Genomic DNA, 19,582 nt, shown 5'->3' with positions numbered 1-19,582 from the left:
TGAAGCCTCACCAGTCTTCGTGGCAGGACATCTCTTTTGTATATGCTGTATTTCCAGTTCAAACTTAACATGTTATGAGGGTGTGCAGCTGATGGGGGTAGCAAAGTTTGCAACTGTCTGTACAACAGACCCATGGAGGAAAGGTTGTTAGAAACCATGTTTCCTACTTTCTTGGGCTCCAACAGTCTGGTGGCATGCTGCTAGTATTCAGGGGAAAGCTGTGATAAAGCTACATTTAATATCAAACAACCTAACATTTTTTAAGCTTCAAAATTAAGGCGGCTTAAAGAGGCTTGATATTGACTGAGATTCAAGCCCCTTTAAGATGTCTTTAAGATGTCTTTAGTCCTCTAACCTACAAACAAATTCTGTGTGATCACCAGTCCTGTGCACCAGCAATTCCTGCAGAGCTGGCTGAGAAAAAGCCCTTGAAATGCTGTAACTAACAGTGTGCACACAAACGGCCACAAAAACAGGTTACTGTGAGCTATCCCTATTGGTTCAGTAAGTGAAATAAGTTCTTTAGAGCAAGAAAGACTTTAGGGCCATATGACTGTGTCAATGATTTTCCCCGCGCTGCCAAGAAACCACATCCCATTGCATACAGTGCAGAGTGTTTAATGTAGACGCTACCTATATAGAGAAAGAAAAAGGTTTTATTTATAATTAAGCTGACTGATATGGAAGCCTGACTTTTGTTTCCTAGTAATTGAGAATTTTCTTCACTAACAATCCACTTCCTTTGTTTGCACCATTTTCTTAGAATGCAGCTAAGTGGGTATATAATGCACAGGGGAAAACCATGTTTTACTCACCAGGATTTAACTGAATTTACCTTTCTACTACCAATATACATTGATATGCAGACTGTATTTATTTATAAATCTGCCCTGCTTTTTCCCTGCAGTCCCAGAAGCCAGTCTGCTGGAAATCCAACAAACCTAATAAACATGAGCATGATAAAATCATCACTGAAAATAAAAGGAATCCTCCCAAATGACTTCAATCATAGCCAGAGCAGTCCTTTAATTAACACAAAAATGCCTAACAAAAAGAAAGGGATACAATGCATATAATCCTTTTATTTTCTAATTTATTTTTCCTTTTTGTGTTGGCACTGGAAAACCTGTGAGAAACTAATAAATAAAGAAAAAAGCAAGTATGTAGTTTAGAAAATTCTGTGTATCATATATTGTGTTTCTTTAGTCTCTCACTACCTCACTGTCATCTCCCCAAATTAGTATTTTAAAGTGAAGTCTCATACAAAGATATTCAGTTTGAGGTAATGACAAATAAGAATATTTTAAAATGTGTATCAGTATCCTTGAAAAAGTAGAGTTTTGAGTTGCTCAGTTTTTATTTTCAACAAATGAAGAAAAACAGTAAGGACAGAAATCTACAGAGCAGAATCATCAGGTTTGTGAGAAAGATTACTCTTTATATGAGATATTCTCGATGATGACATTCCAGTTAAACAATGCATTTCACATGTGAGCAGGCTGAAAGTCATTAAGAAGAGAAGTCACTTTTTTAGGAACGACATAAATTGCTAATTTCAATACCAATTTTTAAAGTAAAACAACCTAGTTACATGCTAGACTATGGCTTTTAATACACACACATCAAAAGTCATTCAACACTCACAAGTTGAGTGTCTAACGCCTGACAGGGATAGAAAGAAAATCTTGAAATTCGGAAGTGCATATTCATTAGCTGCCTTCCATACTTTATTTTTAAGCCTATAACGGTGTGACAGTCCCATTACACATGCCATCTGGTAAATGCCATCCACTGTCATTTGCGGATCTGAGAGTGAAACCTAATTTGTTCAATGAACTGCTGGGAGCTGACAGAAGCAGAGTGAGTGAGGACATCCTCTGCTCTGTGTCTCCTCCCTTCAGAGCCCTTCCAAACAGGCTTTGATTGGGACTCCTGAGCCCTGGCACATTCTGCTGCTTCTGTTCTTTAATCAGTGCTGATGAGCGCCTGTGACTACTCATCCCCCTTGGAAACTTTGCAAATACTCTGCCTCTTGCTTACAGAGGTCCTGAGTACATATGAGCATCAGGTCAGGCTGGATGTAAGCATTTGCTTGTGCTCCTTGCACAGTAAACCACAAAAGGGCTCCACTTTAAGAAAGTGAAGTAGGTACCAAGCTGCTTGGTCCCTGATGTGAAAAGGTAAGAGACTCAACACATACCCTGTAGCTTGGGTAACTGCTCACAGAATCACAGGCAGGTCACAGTCCTGCATGATGAGAGGTTGCTGCTGCTGTCGGATTTCTTCCTTCTGCCCCAGCTGCAGAAGGGTAGTTACCAGCAGGACTGTGATACACCCTGAGATGTGGGACCTGGCACTGCTGCTCCCTGCCACCTCCCCAAAACTATTTAGGATGCTGGTTGGCACCACATGGGGTCCGCAACCCCATTATCCCTCTCTGCATCCCTCTGGTAGGAGCAGGACGGGAGGCACTGAAATGCTGTCAGTTGGGACTGCTTCACCTGCCTTGCAGGCTCCACTTCCCTTTCCTTGGGTCCAGCATGGCACCAGTTAACTCCAGTAACCTCACAGCAGTTTTAATGCTGCTGCTCTGTTTCTAGCTTAAGAGAATGGAGCAAAGCTACTGACACGAGAACTTCTGTGTGTATAAACATACTCTACACATTCCTGGATAGATGCATGTTTAACAATGCTGCCTAAATCTCTAGTTACAGGAATGAGATTTTCAACTAATACAGCTAAAACCTTGGCTTTATCACAAGGCCTCTGACCTAAAAACATTACTGTCATTATGCATGCTAGAAGTAAATTAAGCCATACCACTATAATGAAATGGTCAAATTTATCATGGAGGAAGTACTACCCACTGTGATATGAAAGTGCACAGAAACTCAGTGCCTTAGTAATTTGACAAGAAAAAGCATTGGCCATGGCTTGTCTTTAATTTTTTAAGCAGCTTTCATTATTATTTCCAAGAGGATTCTGCTTAAACACTATCAGAAAGAAGCAACTCTATTTTGTAACCTTACTGCTCAATTTTGGTAATAAGGTGTAGCTTTCCAGAATAAAAATGGAAAATCACACAATTTTGAAATCACACAATTTTGAACAGAATATTTACCAGACATTGGTTTGCAATATTTTTAAGGGAATATTCCTCAATATTCCTGATGCTTACATGACCTAAACAGCACAGGGAATTCTATCAGTTGCAACTTTAAAAGTAATGGTTCTAAAAAGAATACGAAGTAAAATTTCAAAAAAGGTAATAATACATAAGTATTAAAAAAGAAAAGGAAAAAAGAGGAATTGTCTTATTCTTCTTATCCATATTCTCAAACACTTCAATGTGGCAGATAATTTCAGACCAGAAGCTAAATTCACAGTGTGTAAACAATGAAAATTCAAATACTCTCTGCCAGTGCCACCAGCATATCTCTTAAGCACTGATGAATGATTTAAAAGAGCAGCTGCAAGCAATGGGAGCTGAGAGGGTCTGGCTCTGCCCAAGTGAGATAATTGGCAACAGCCATCTCTGTGTACAGATTTCAGATCTCTTTATTTGCTAATCCATGAATTATTTATACGTGCTGCATAAAGTTCATGTGTTGGGGTGATATTATCAGCTTAATAAATAAAGACATGGGGAGTTCTGTGAACCATTACTTACGACTAAAATATTTTCCCATTTATAGTATTTCCCAGTCTATGCTACAGACAGATGTTTGTGCCGTTTGCTTTGGCAACCTTGTTGACACAAACATAAAACAGATTTGTGCTGCTGTTCACCCTCCCCAAGGTATTTAGCTTTTTAATCTAATCTTTACTTCTGCAAATGTAAGTTGTCTTGTAAAATCATAGAATCACAGAATCACAGAATGGTTTGGCTTGGGAAGGACCTTAAGATCATCTAGTTCCAACCCCCCTGCCATGGGCAGAGATGCCTCACACTCCAGACCATCTCTCTCTTTGCTTTGTTCACTCAGGATTAAAAAAACCACTTTTGCTGACATATTTTAAACTACAGGTCTTTAACTGCCACTGGCAAGTCTTTGCCTATCTTAGCATATTAGAAGCATTCACCATTTTGCTGTCATTGGCCTTTTAGGTAAATTAAGCAATACCTCTAACTCTCAGGGAAGGGGAAAAAACATTTAACAGTTAAACCACTACACTGGAATACAGAGCCCTCAGGAATGGCAGGAAATAAAAGGGAAAACAATCAATACTGTATTTTTCTTGGGAGATATTCAGGATTGCATAAACCGCATTGATGGTAGTGCTTGTTTCTGCCCTGTCTGATACTGGTAATAAATTTCATGCTTACTTTATGGAAAGCAGAAATAAATCTAGTTGTTCTGAGGCAGCTTCAGATAGCAGAGTCTAGAGGGCAAATGAGCAAGAGATTTGTCCTTAATTATACTGCACAAAATAGGTCTGATGCATTTTTCAAAAGGTTGCTCAAGTGAATTAGCATGATCAGGTCTTCAGTCCATTATATGGGATTTTAAGATGCACCTACAAACAGAGGTGTGGGAAGCTGGGCTGACACTGACTGGCTCCATCCCGCTGTCTGTCCTATGGTCACTAAACCACAGAAGGACATGGGACCTCCAAGTCTGAGAAGACCCTCCCTTGCTTCTTCAGGTAGTTGTGTATTATAAAAGTATTAACGAATACCCTGCAAATATAACTCTGTTTTTGCTAATTCCTACTTGTGTCTTGCTCTTCTGGTAGGAGCTGCCTTCTAACTTGAAGCTACACTGGCTGTCACTCCAATTTACACCTTTAAGGGTTTGTTTCAACAAGCTGTTTTCTACCAATCATGGGTATTCCCATTATAGTTAGAGCAGTCATGTGTCCCCAAAGCTCTCATCCAGTAGGATAAGCTGGAGTATTTTAGCTCCTTTTTGTAAGACAAAATTCCTTTTCATCTTATTCTTTAATGTAAGAGCATTTCACATTTAGTTCCTCCTTCCTGAACAGAAATGAGCAGGACTCTACTCCTGCTGCAGAGAGTGTCTTAACTGGTTCTTATACAATAAAACTGCTACTTGCCCAGTTCTACGGAAAATTGTTTGCCTGATCCATCCTAAAAGTGTGCCTTTTCCATGATCACAGCTGGCAGGCAGTTTGCAGACATTCAGGGACCAGCACTGCATGCCCAGGCACCCATCTGGTCTTCTGAGGCATTTGTAACTCTTGAGCTTCAAGCAAACAAGACAAAATTCTTGCCCTGAGTCACCATGTGATTAATTTTGGTCTTTGTACTATTAATTTCTCCCACTCCAGCCCTGCAAGACGGCCAGCTTCTCCAGTATTTCCCTCTGCCTTCTGATGATGCTTATCAGCTTTGTGGCCTTAACAAATTCCATTAGCTGCATCCAGCTTTGGGTTCCCAGGCTGCTGGGGAACGATCTAAGTAAGGTCATTCTCAAGGCCAGCTCCTAATGAATGCTGCTGCTGATCTCCAATTAGCCTTACATTTCTCTTTATCATAATCTACTGCCTTCTTTCATTTAGCTGGTACTTAACCTTCCCTTACAATTCTTTCACTAATCCCCATCCTCTCCCTCTTAATTAATATCCTCCAATGTGGTATCACATCAAGTGGGCTGAGTGAAAGCATTTCCTTCCTTTCATGAAGCTTTGGCTAAGGTTTTCAAAAGCCATAATACAGTAATGCATGTGGATGGTTCCAGAGAGGAACACAGAAAACGTACTACCTTCAAGAAATGTTCAGAGTGCACATTCATCCATTAGAGTGATAAGATCAGCAGCGAAAAGGAGGAAGGTTAAGAGAATTTGCTTGCAGACTTCCCAAACCTGATCGTGCACCATGGCTGTGTACTTGGAGATAAAAGTCCCAGAGGTAGGAGGCAACCACTCCAACTCATGTGGGGATCACTGACTTACCAAAAGGCTGATCTATTTCGTTCTGCTGCTTCAGATCTATGGTTGGAAGAACGAATCTGAACAGAGAACTCCCCATACCCAATTCTCTTTCTTTTTCCAATTTCTATTTCCTGATATTTCTAACTGAATCCCCCCTTAATTTAACCCCTTTTAACTCAATTTTAATCCAGACTTTCTGCAAACTTTGAAAAGAGCTGAAAGCAAAAGTTTAACATTTGTCCCCATTTTTTAAATGTAAGTTTCTTATTGGATGAGCATATGCTATTCCTAAGAGAAATACCATATGCAGAGGAACATTCATGACATTTTCTGTATTCCCTGCCTATTTTGGAAAGTGCTTGGTAACTTAGGATGCCCAAGGAGGTTGTGCACTCTCCATCCTTGGAGGCTTTGAAGACAAGACTAGCCCTGAGCAACCTTGTCTGATTTCTTCTCTGACACTACTTAGAGCAGGAGGTTGCACTAGAGACTTCCTAAGGCTCCTTCTAACCTGAATTCTCCTATGATTCTCTGATTTTATAATCAAAAAGTATCATAAATGACAGTGATGTCATGATTGAAAGACTGTAGCCAAGTCCTGGTAGAGCTTTGGAAGGGGAGGAAAAGCGTTGCAGTCCCTGTTACTCCTTCCAGCTTCTCTAGTAAACATACTGCTGGTATATTCAAGGGAAAAGGATATTTCTTTGTAATCACGGCATGAAGAAAATATTCTCTTCTCAGTGTCATTCACAACTCATTAGCACTGACAGAATAAAACCCCATTGCATATTCTGAGTTTATTCCATTAAAAGCTTATTATAAATTGATATAGATAATCTTAATTGATTCTTTTCCATAAGTAAAATTCTCTTGCAACAAAATAATGATATCCTAGCTAGTTAAGTGATAATTGATGTTGGATATTAACTTAAACCCCCCCCACCAAAACAACAGAATAACTACCAAACATAAACAACATTGCTTCACATTGTCTGGTTATTAAGCTGTTCTCATCTCATGAGTTGTCAGGTTTTAATATATCCTTAATGTACTGACTGCATTAATAAAGCACTAAACAAGTATCATGCAAAGAGAAAACAAAGGCCACCAATAAACCTTACAGCTGATCCAGCTGGCAGACAAGGTAAAAGAAGCAGTTTTCCTTAGAGGAAGCTTTAAATCTTGCAGGATGGTAACATCTGTACTATCCACAGCAGAATAATGAGTTCAACCAAGGTCACTCATATAGCTGGAAATAACACACATGCACCCTAGTCTCAACATACAGGAGGCCACTGCCTGATTTGTGAAGCTTCATTATGTGAAGCATCGGAGGAAGCCTGTTGTCATGGTCATTTGTCTCCTATGAGTGGAGTTCAGATAAAATTTTATATGTACAGAATGACCAAATGACAAGAACTCTGGCTGCAAGCAGATGATAGATCATCTTCCTCTGGGCAATGCCAGACAGCTCATATTTAGAAGCAAGAATCGAAATGAAAATGGGATCAAAGCATGTAAAAGCAAGGAACACGTAGTGCTTTGCAGAGTGAAGTAATTTTAAACAGGATAGCAGATTCACTTTCATTCCACAATCTTCTTTTTCATGCACTGGAAATCACAGGTGTTTTCTATTAATTTTATTATTAAATATTTATGCATATTTTTTTCACCACTTATTCATGTCACTGAGTATTTATGGGTACTTTACACATCTTTAATGTAAAATATTTTATAACACAAATGAATGGTCTACTTAAAGGAAGACAAAATGTGACTGGAACACCCACAAAAGCCACCATTTTAATTAATCTCAGACTACTTTAATAACTGTCTTGTTAACAGCTGATATTAAAGAAGTTCTCTTTCAAATTCCAAATGACTAATAGCTTCCTCTTTTTTCCTGGAGAAAAAGTTTTTGTCGTACCTTCTGGTTGTGCAAAAGGGATTTTTCATACCAGTCTGCTATTTTGAAGTCGTGAGGGAGCGAGAATGTGAGAATGAGCACTCCCCATCCTGCTCTGACCCACGGGATTTCTGACCCACGAACTGCGCACAAAGGAGTTGAAATGCAAGAGCCAACCTCGGCTGTTAAGTAAGAAAGGGAGTCAAGTGAATACAAATGTGAATTATATAGTAATTATAATATAAATAGGACCCAGAGATTAAGTCTGTGCATGCTTTCAAACAGCAGAAACTAATTTAAGCTTCATAAGCCTCAGGAAAAGTTCCAAAAGGTCACAGTTTGCCTGGAAGCACTAATTACAGCCTCCCGCTACTAGGTATACAAAAACCCAAGTGTTGCCATAATCATCCTTGTATAGGAAACCATTCTGGTCACAACAGATAACAGCCACCCAGTGACCTAATATGTGAGCAACCACTGGGAATGCCTTCCAGGCATGAGCAGGGCTGCTGTGCTCATTTAGCATGCATTTAGCATGCGGCTGGGTAGGAGCCTGCACACCGTTAGGTCACGCCTGGTTCCTGGAGGCCGTTATCCCATTGCAAGACATTTAGCTGCACTTCAGCATTATCTCCATGTTTCCTATGCATCCTGGATTTTGCTAGACAGACATTTTGGCTAGGATGTCTAGCTTATGCAGTAGCACAAGGATAGCACACTCTTGCGGATTGCCTGTCCTGCTCTATCCAGAAAGACAACGTCATGTTCAAATCCCCATAGCACAGTGCCAAACACTTGCTTTCCACCCCTTGAGGCAGACCTCAGATTCAGGCTAAGGATAGCTTGGGTGGTTCAGAGAATCTGGCAATAAATAGCAAACCTTTCTGTTGAAGCATATTATAAACACTTGCTGTGATAGAAAACAACATAAATCTGGGCCACCAGATAAAAACTCTAATTTATTTTTGAATAATAGAGAATATAGTTACCACTCTACTCCAAGGTGCATTCATCAGATGGCCCATAAAATGCTCTCGAATCATCACTCTGTGGTTCTCTAAAAAATTTAAGCTAGTATTGTCCACTTCCATCTCCACCTTGGCCACTTGGTCCCACCCCAGCATTTCCCACTCCCTTGCATGATCAGGAATGTTTGTACAATCATCCAGCAAAACACCAGAACAGCTTCTAGAATTGAACACAGCAGAAAAAGAAAGTTATATTTAATTTTCATTCAGTTCAGTTCCTGTACCCAGCTCAGAGTAAGACTATTCATGGCACAGGTAGCAGACTGCTGAAAAAGCCCCCAAGCTGGACAGAGGGTGGACACTCTTTCAGTGGCAGCACTGACTTTGTCTTCTAGTCCTTGTGGACATACAGTGCTGTGGTCCTCCAAGATGTACTGATGAAAAATACAATAAGGTGCTTTATAGCAGGTTATTGCATTTCACAGCAAGGTAAGGTAAAGACAGCAGGTAGAAACCACCTTCCCCTGAGCCGCCTTCTTCTGGTCAACCTCCTGGGAGCTATTGCTTACGGTGTCTGCAGTAAGGAAAGTATTTAAAGGTGGCTCTCAACCTTGGCTGAGATCTTCAGAGCTACTGATATGGCTGCACTGAGGTGTGGTGGCAGCTGGTGCATACCCCATTAGTAAAATCCAGGAAGCAACCATTCACATTTGTCTAAACCAGGGCGTGCCTATTGAGCTTCTCTATCCATAGGCTCTCAACTTGGTTAATAGAACTCCTTTTCAGCTCTAGTAGTTGTTTCAGCCTGTTTTTAGGCTGTTCTTTCAGTTGTTTTTAATTAAGCCTCTTCAGACTACTTCAATGACATAATTTATTATGATCCTTGCCAAAGGCCAACTGAATTGCTCAGCTCTGTCCCTTTCAGCAGGACCAACTGCACTTAGACAGCATTTACCTGAATTTCAGTAAGAACTGCATCTCTAAGATGCTTTGCCATTACCATGATCAGTAGTTTTATGATATTATTAGTTGACAAGTTGACAATAAACTCACATGCTTCAGAAGTATTTCCAGGCAGCAGGCTTTCTACATAACTAAGTTTAAGTAGGGATTAAATGTAAGTATTTCCCCTCTGTGCATTTAACATTTGTTTCAGGCCCTGGTGTAAGATACTTTTACGCGCAGCAGCAAGCTTCCCACAGATGTCTGCTAGAGATGCCCCAAACCATGTGGAGTGGTCACCTGGAGAAGTTAAATAGGAATTTCAGCTTCTTGTCTCTTAAAGGCAAGAAAACTACCTTCTGTAATTTTAACCTGGGTGTTATTGACAGAAAACACTTTTAATGAAACACTGTAGTGTTTGACAAGCACTTTTTTCCCTGTTCAAATCCCTTCTTAGTCGATCGATACTTCCATATCACCCACAGGGAGCAAATTTCTCACACACATACACATCGAAGGACCCTCCAAACCAAAAAAGCTGCGGGATGACATTCCCCCTTGCAGCTACATTGGGTCTCCTAACACACTCACAGTGCTGTAAAACTATATAATACATCATGTGCTTCTAGCTAAAATGGGTTATTATATTTTTCATAGCTGTTTTACTGCTTCTATAACTCAAAATCCAATCCCTCATTCAAGAGATTGTCACCTATCTCTAAAGGCACTGAGGGATCCTGCAGTGGCACGGGGGGCTGGTCTTGCTGGAGTCCCATCCTGCAACATTCCAAGGCGCTCCTCTGCTGCTCTGGCTTCCGCCAGCTCCTGCTGCGGCTGGTGGGAATTAAGAGCATTCAGCACCTGGGAGGACTAGCCCTGTGCTTATTAAGGCCTGTGATGTAATTACAGACTAGTTATTGAATTGCTACTGAGATGAAACATCATGCGGTGCTGTGAGCTAACAGCAAACGTGTGCAGCCATGGCTTGTTAACTCTTCACTCCGGAGTGACTTAATCATTTCACATGCTGCTTTTGTTATAGGAGTGCTCTCCTGCATACTAATAGCTGGGTTTCTGCTAGGAAGGTTTCTCTGCAGTTAACAGATTGAAGATTCACTGAATCTTTCAAAACCACTCTGGTAATTTATCCATCTATGTCCCTTATTGTCACTGCATATCTGAGCATTGCAGTCAGTAATGGATTTTATTTTCGTAACACCTCTAGAAAGCTGGAATTACAAGATATGCTTGAGTCCTCTAAAGGAGCTTGTGACAGAATAAAAAAATCAAACCCATGTGTCTTAACTTGCATTTTGCAGCTAGTTAGGATTTCTCGGATCACTGTTACCAAAAGTGTCATTGAACCCTCCATGTCTAGATACAGGCCAACAAATTAAAACAAGTATTATAAAAACCACCTGTTTGTAATTATGTATCATAGGTGTCCACATTCAACTCAGGATTTAGAGAATCCAACAGTACTATACAAATAACATGATTATTTTGTTACAGAAATGGAAAAAGGAAAGCAATTCACCTACTTTTTGCAGATATATTTGCCTAAATATTGAGTTGTTTTATAGACCATAAGTATCCAGGGAAGAGCTAAGCTGCATACTTTCATTATTGCTTGTACTGATGTTTACCTGAGCATAACAACTACTAAGAGCAATCTGGTGCCAGGAATGCTGTCAAGGAGACTGTGATACGCAAGATGTCTACGTGACATGTAAGGCAATACATAAGCAATGTATTTAGTGGTCAAAATGTTGCTTTATGAACTTCTACTTTATGAATGGTAGACATCTTACATTGACTTATGGCTCCTGGCATTTGCTTGTCCATAGTTAGTATAAAACCCCCCTATCTCCAGATTTTCCATTGCTTTCCAGGGATGGTAAGTCTGGCTCAAATGGCACAGGTTAAAAGGTCTGATTAAACGAAGGAATGGAGAAAGATGTATAAAGAGGTTCATTATTCTCCTGCCTGAAGGCATGAACCAACCTCTTATTGCAGGAGCTGGGCAGACATGTCCCTGATGGGTACATTATTGCAAAAATCCTGAAGAGGGTAATTAAGCACCATCCACTGATGGAGACAGGTTACAGAGCTAGACACGTTTCTGTTCTGGTCCAGTAATCAATGGTGCTTTTCCTTGGAGGGCTGTCTTGCAATATGAGGAAAAAAATGGGGGTCATGATACTTGACTCAAGATGTGGCCATAGGCAAACCACTAATTCTCACTGTACTGCTGCTCCCCATTTGGTAAAAGCATGAGAATGATCATCTGGGGAAAGGTTGCAAAGGGCTTTATGCATCTTTCCACAACTGAAATGAAACAGTGCAGTATTTATTTTGCCAGCAATAAAATTTCTACTTCCTCTTCCCTGTATCCTGCTAAATCTCATAAAGAATTATCCTGAGATATTAAATAATATTAAGATCTTCCTGTTCAGAGAGACATAGATACACAAATTACTGCCAATAATAGCTCTGTGATGATCCCATGCCCGCCTCGTATTAATGGAGAAACTGAAGCAAAATGTAATTTGACAATCATGGTGAAAGACAAATGTCATGATCTTCTTTATTGAGGCAGAAAGGATTCAGACACTTTTATTCGGAACATAAGCTTGTAGCAGTAGAAGCTCCTGTTTTTTTGTGCTGAATATTACAGACAAAAGACTCCCATGAGTGATATGATAGAACTAGTATATTTTTGTGAAGATAATTGTTGATTAAAACTCATACCTCTAGGATTTTATGGGATTTTCAGGGAAAAAAGTTCCCCAAACTCAGCATTAAAGAAAGTGTAGATTAGACTGACTGAATCAATAAGAAGACAGGCAAAATAAGATGTTACTTTGTTACAGTGAAATTCATCAAAAAATCCAAGCACTTTATTGGTTTTAATTTAGCTTTTCTTTGGAGACCATTCGAGCCTATCTAAATCAGCTGGTAATCCCATGAGAGAATAAAATACTAGGAGATTTTCTCAAAAAAGATAGTCTTTATGCAATAATGGCATCTAAATATAGCCACAATGCTAGGAACAATGCCCAGAATTTTAAGGTTAATCATATTAAAAAAAACCAAAAAAAACCATGGGTTTTATGTCCCTGAGCTGATCTATACCAATGGCAATGGTGCCGGATGCTGGCCTTTCAAAGGATGTTCCCACCCACCTGTCTCCTGGCTGAGTTTATCCCAAGCTGTACAGCACTGGGCTATGCACACAAGGCAGCATTAATGACCCAGTTTTCCCACTTTTCCAACCACCTCCAGCTTCCTTTAAAAGTTCTTTTGCACAGGAGTGCTGGCTAGTGGTTTTTAGCAAAAAGTCCTTGCCATGTGATTAGAAGAAAGCAGGAGAGGTGCTAGTTAGGAATCACTGACCAGCTTTAGAAAGATTGCAGTGATCAAGGATGTGAGTCCTGTTTTGAATCCTGGTCCCAACAAGCATAAATGCTGAGCTGATGCATTCTCCTAAAGCAGCTCTCACTATAAATTAGTGATTTCACTTAACATATTTTGTATCTTAGACACACCTACATTACAAAATTCTGTGTATGGGGTATTCTTCAGAAGTGTAACCATATACTTCAGACTTGTATCATCTGTGTGGGCAGAAGCTTGTGCTGTGACCACATCAAAGGACATAAAAATCTAGATAGGTAAAATGATTGCAAACTATGAGTTTAGACCTCTCCATACTACGAGGCTGAACCTTCCTAAATCATGTTCTGGACCCATGGTGTTAAAATGTGATTAAAGCAAGGTAAGGACAACCTGCCAGAAAACAGAGCCAGATGATTTGACGAAATTTGGTAGTGAAAGCCTTTTCTGAGTCCAACAAAAATCTGGAAAGTAAAAGAAATGTACTTTTCAATGCTCAGATTAAATCTAATAAGTGGAAGCAGCAAGTAATGCTCCTCAGTGTTCCCATGTCCAGATGGTGTTTCCATATTCCACCAAGAGGGAGGAAAGAAGATAATTAAATTCTCAAGAAACAGTTTGAGGAGCTGATAAGTTTCAAGCTATATGCTGCCTCTATAAAGAATAAACTTGCAGCACTTGTCTTTAAAATTCATAAATACACAGACAGAATGTATTACATGTACAATGGTACAAGGAACTTGACTCAGATTATTACTAATTTGGTTGTGCTGCTTCTTCAGTAGCATCAACCACTTTCAAAGGAGATCCTTAAATTGCAAAGTTTTCCTACCGTGGACTTTTGCACCATTTGTCCTCTGTTTATGGGACTGACCAGGACTTTATCTGGCAGCACCTAAGAGCTATAAATCCTGTTTTTAAAGATTTCCCAGGCACCCTTCAGCACTGAAGGCCAGGAGTGTAGCTACAGAGCTGTTGTTATCGTGCTGCTGGCTCAGAGCACGAACCCGGGGAAAAGCAGACGTATACCCAGATAAATCCCTTTCCTGTTGGTTCTTTAGGTATTTTATCAAACACAGCTCAGTTACAACATATCATTTTGCTCTATATCTACAAAATTGCCTGCTAGGAAAGGCAGAAACTACTTCATTCCTGTTACCTGTGATTACTGATCTATAGCATCAAGGCTAAGCTACTAATAACCACAGTGCTAGAGAGGACATCCAAATCAAGTGATAATACTGCAACATTTTTGTTAGAAGAGTCTGTTTTTCTTCCTCCAAAGAGAGAGACAGCTTTAAAGTCATTTGACCTCCACAATACTGACAGTAAAGACTATCAGTCATCTACAAACACAGGTTCCAGCAGAGATAATCTTCAAAGAGCTAGGATAAACTGTAGCCATTTTATGGTATTTTGATCAAAACAATCTTACTGTTTCTGGAAAAGAAGGAAGGACTTGAGACCTATAGAAGATGATAGCGTTCCCTGTTCTGTTACACTGTTGTCTGTTCTCAAAGTGAAAGCTGATTTTTCCCAAATTGGTCAATGAACAAAAGGATAATACACAGTGCAGTGGCAAAGGCACTTCTCTATCACCAGTCACCATGCCAAGCATGAGACAATAGTTTTTTCTTAGTCCTCATTACAGTCTTCTCTCCTCTGTGTAACTACCAATTTTGTGTCATCCCTAAAAAATGATTAATCTCTTCCTGATAATGCATGATTATGGAGAACTTTAATTAGCAGGCTGGTAGGAATTCCATGAACAACACCCACCCTTATCATTTTCATCATGTATTAATGGCATTAATTGCATTAATGTATGCATGTGCCAGAAGTCTTCCTTTATATTCTTCTTGTCTCAGCTAGAAGTCATTAACCCTTTGTGGAGAACCATACACCTCTCTACGTGTATTGAGCTGGCCAAGATCAGCTCATAGCTGAGGTTTGTTGATGGAGACTGACCAACTAATGTAAAGGATGCTATGATGCCACTGTCTGTAACAGCAGGGACTTGAACTATGGGATCCAGAAAATCTTTGCCAGTTCTGAATAACTTCTCAGATTTTTTATGAGAGTGAAGGCACTATATGCAAACCTGCCACATGGAGTGTCAGAGTACACATTAGCCTGCAACAGAAATGGTTGCATATCCTCTCTTCCCCCATGAACAACCTCATTAGGACTCACGTTTTAACAGTGCTGGCAGGTGACATTTGGAATTGAGGGAAGGAGTCATTGAAGACAAGGTGCATCTGTTTAAAATGGAAATACTAAACCACTACACAGCTCACTACAGTTGTAGCTGTTGATAAGGCTTCACCCTTCAGAGGAGAAGGAGCCATCACCTAAAAATGGGCTTTAGTGCTTTACTGGCTCAGTGTCATTCAGCCTTGCACTGTACATGTCTGAGCCCCACTAAAGAAACAGGAATAAATTGCAGCCAAAACTTGTATTTTCTTACCCTTTTCTCCATGCAATTGATTTTTACATCCTATTCCAGACGAGAAAATCCCAACCTCAGTTAAATTTATTTATAAAGTAGCAAAACCTTTCCATCCAGATCTCTCTTCTGTTTATCTTAGAGTGAATCAGTGGCAGTTCCTGTGCTGGTTTATGAGAGGAGGCAGAAGTGTAAGACCATATTTTACGATGAAGATGACAGTAGGAGTGACCTTGCTCTAGCACATATTGCTTTTTCAACAGTGTCTAGAGGAGATCATCTAACAGTAGTCTGCAAGGCATCATGTTCCCTTAGATCCTGCGACAATAATTCAATCATGAGCATATAAAATTAGATGAAAAATAAGGTAACTAGCCTTCTGGGACTGAGTGATTGCAATAAATATTGCCTCCTGACATAAGAATTACATTGTCCTCTTGAAAGAGAGGTTACCTTTTATTATATCATACTTCTCCCATTTCAGTCTGTGCCAGGTAGCACTGCTGTTAAGCATAGTCTGCAAGACAGCAAAAAATCCTTTAAGATAATCATATGCTGCCTCTAAGGTATCAAAGCAGTGAGTAGAAAACTTCCAACTCTTGACCTTTTGGATTTTTTTTTTAACTAAAGATATATGTTTTCCCTTTCCATTGCCTTTCATTTAAGTATCACAGAGTACTTTCTAAGCATCAGTTGCTTAATCAAATCTTACAAACCTTGCCATCCATTTTAGAGAAGTTAAGCTGAGCCACAACTGTGTCTGTTTCTAAACTCAATGAAGTTTGCAACTGAAGGCCATAAAGCAAGTTAACAAAGAGGGATAGAGTGAAATTGAGGTATGGTAGAGGTTACTTTCTAAGTGTCAGTACAGAAATAATTTTCAAGCCAAAAATATTTGCCCATGCATTTTTTCCTATATACAGCTGAGAATATATAGGTTTTTAAATTATTACAGGCTTGATGACAGTAAAATAATTTATATTTAGCTACCTTTGAAGATACTTATGGGCCTGACATAAAGTCATATGCAAGTCACTGCTACAAACACACACTTTTGTAGGCAATCAGAGAGTATACAGCAAGACCTGAGCTCTTGGTGCTTTTATACAATGTAGATGGAGAAGAAAGCACCAAACAGCAGTAGGTAGTCTGGCCATTAACATCGACTCCAACTGTGATTTGTTGGGGGAAGCAAATGTAGGAACTCTTGGCAGAAGCCCTTGGTTAGCAGATATTTGTCCGCTCTGGTGGCCTGCTCTACCTTCTCGATCAACTGCAGGACAAGCAGGACTCCTTGGTGTACCCTCATTCAAGTAACTTTTCCATCTATTTGTTATATATGTATATGAATAAATAGGATTTCCTGCTTATCAAAAAGATGCTAGAGTATGACTGCTTATGAGCAATAAAATAATACCCTGGGAAAGTGAGGCAAGGCCAAACTCTAGCTAAGCAGTGGGAGGAGCTGTGGGAAAAGAAGTCTCCTATTAGTGGATCCAAGTGATTCTCCATCAAACCACAACAGCTCTACCCTGGCTGTATACTCAAAGTCTGACAGGATGGGTACTTTCATCCAGAAGTCTGCACTTCAGCCAGAACAGATGCTTCCACTGACATGAACCACATCAGGTAGACCAGGAACCAAAGAGAGCTGTCTCTGCTGTAAATTTACCAAAGCAGATATCTGAAGTTAGATGCATCCTACACAAAAAATGCTAAAAAGAAATATGCCTGTAAACTGCTTGAATGCAAAGAAGTTGAAAGTCTCATTTTCAGTTATGTAAATAAGGAATAACTCCACCAAATGTAATGGACTGGTATTTTTATAAAATCATTGAAAATGGAAATCCTAGCAAGATCTTTGTATTTGCTCATGGATACATATTTTGCAAAGGTATCTGAATGGAGGCACTGACATAAGTTCCATAGTTCAAGCTGGGCTGTATTTGAGCTACACTGACATTACAGTTTGAGAATTTAGTCCTGTACAATGAAAATTTAGACAAAGATACATTCATCAAAACTAGATCTGTAAAGAGACCTAACTCTAATGACCTTATAATGGAAGTCTTGTTTACAACAGCTGAGAATCTGACCCACAGCTTGTTACGCAAAATCATTATCTAGTGTACCTGGATTAATGTACACACTAACAAAAACTCTCTTCAGGCATCACTGCAGGTTTTTGTGAATGAGATATAATGCAATCCAAATATATCACCTCCTAACTGTTGATAAGACTCTGTAGAAACTTTAATCTTGTTATTCACAAATGCTTCTAATTATCTTAGTGCAAAGAAAAGGATACTGTCTCTAGTAGGTACTAACACCCTTTCTTCATATGAAAACAAGAAAAGAAAATATACAGGGTTTTTCTTTTAAAGAGAAAAAGACTTCATAAACATAATAACATTTACTACAGAACTGAATATTCATTGGGAAATGACACTTCTCTGCATATGTCTGCCATAACTATACATTCAGAGATTTACAGGTAGTCTGTTAATTAGTCCATTTTACTGTTAATGCTACTTCTCTGTACTGTATCGCCAGATATTTTTTAGAATATCTATAAATGCACCCCAAACACAGTTCATTTTCTTGGGACAGAACATGTTTTTTACAAATTTCCATGTCCAGATGTTTTGCTTAGTTTTGTGTTAACCATTCTCCTTTCCAATCTTTGATTATCCTGGTTATATCCCATTTTATCATTTCAAATACTTCTTCATCCTTGGTGTTCACCACAAAAAGTTACTGGCACCAGTGAATACTTGCCAGTCAGAGAAGGAGCAGTCCAGACATTCCAAACAGACCACTGGTGTCCAGTGAGATACTACTTAGCTGCTTAATGACAGCATACACTCTTCTTTTTGTCACACACATTTGTTTTTTTCCTGAGCTGTTGAAAATAAGGCATTTCATGCTTGCTTGATGCTTTGCAACACTCATTTTAGAGGGCATGCAGGCATTTGGGCAGCTTCAATCACAGTGAACAACTGATGTGTATGCACTGCGTGTGCAATTTAGGATAATTAAATAGAATTAAATTACATAGGATTAAATGCTATGGAGTTCTTCATTTAGTTGTAACAGCTGGAGAAAGCTGACTTTATGCCTCTTCTGAAATGTTCTCGATTCTTAGGCTTTTGGATACTATAAGGCATTTTCGACACAGAACCTGTAGATTACTCCATGTTAAGGTAAATTTATGATGAAAAAGCAGTGAAAATCTAGATATTCTGCACGCACATTATACATTAAGTAGCTTTCTGAAAAATGCCATTATCTTTGCAAACTGTCTTTTCATTGTAACTTACTTTGTATGCCCTTGTTGACAGTACTGGTACGAGCTGATGCATTTGGAGCTCAGTGCCAGCTACCCACAGTTAATCCCACCTCGCTGGCTTATCTCTCACAAACTTTCTGACGTTCTATGTCGTCTAGATTTTACTGGTATTTTAATTTAAGGATGCTTGGCCAGTCTTTCAAAGCTGCCCACAGGTACAGAGGATATCTAAGATATCAATGTTGACTCTAAATCCTGTCCTTAGGCACAACAACTGCAATAACAAAACCCAACATACCTTCACATGTCAGTAGGAAGTATTCCAGGTTGTGACTGAAGGATGCACTGAAATAAGTACAGTTTTCAATCAGGTCACAGGACAGACACCGCCTGTTGAAGTTCCCATTTGTGCTTGCACTGAAAAAATTAATACAAGTCCGTGAAGGTCACTGAGCAAATGTTATCTGGAAGCAACATTACTTAAACCTTCCTGTACATTAGAACAAGAACATAAATATAATGTGTCCAGCATTAGCAAGAGACAAAGTATTTCCATTTGGTTGAGTTTAAACCACAGTAATGGCTCTTTTTTTTTCTTTTGCCTGAATGGAGAGTATATAAAAGGATACTGATGTCTTTTCTTTTTTGCAAGGTCAGGTGGTTATGAAGTAAGGTATAGTTTTTAAAAGAAAATGATGGTTGGAATGCCACAAAACAAAGTCATAATTTAGTGAACGAAG

The 19,582-nt window shown here is 39.4% G+C and overlaps 1 protein-coding gene across 4 annotated transcripts in view; it reads right to left on the bottom strand.

Moving 5' to 3' along the window:
• Window positions 1-19,582, bottom strand: part of DPP6 (dipeptidyl peptidase like 6) — a 560,201-nt gene that overhangs the window by 18,783 nt on the left and 521,836 nt on the right. For all 4 annotated transcript variants that reach the window (XM_030488693.1, XM_030488709.1, XM_030488690.2 and 1 more), the window contains exon 16: window positions 19,141-19,259. In XM_030488693.1, the coding sequence (XP_030344553.1) occupies window positions 19,141-19,259 (119 nt within the window). The remainder of the gene's footprint in view (window positions 1-19,140; window positions 19,260-19,582) is intronic.

Source organism: Strigops habroptila, chromosome 1 (genome assembly GCF_004027225.2).
Source record: "Strigops habroptila isolate Jane chromosome 1, bStrHab1.2.pri, whole genome shotgun sequence".
Classification (NCBI taxonomy): Eukaryota; Metazoa; Chordata; class Aves; order Psittaciformes; family Psittacidae; genus Strigops; species Strigops habroptila.
The sequence above is the reverse complement of the archived record's forward strand: the minus strand, read 5'-3'. Positions and strand labels throughout refer to the sequence as shown.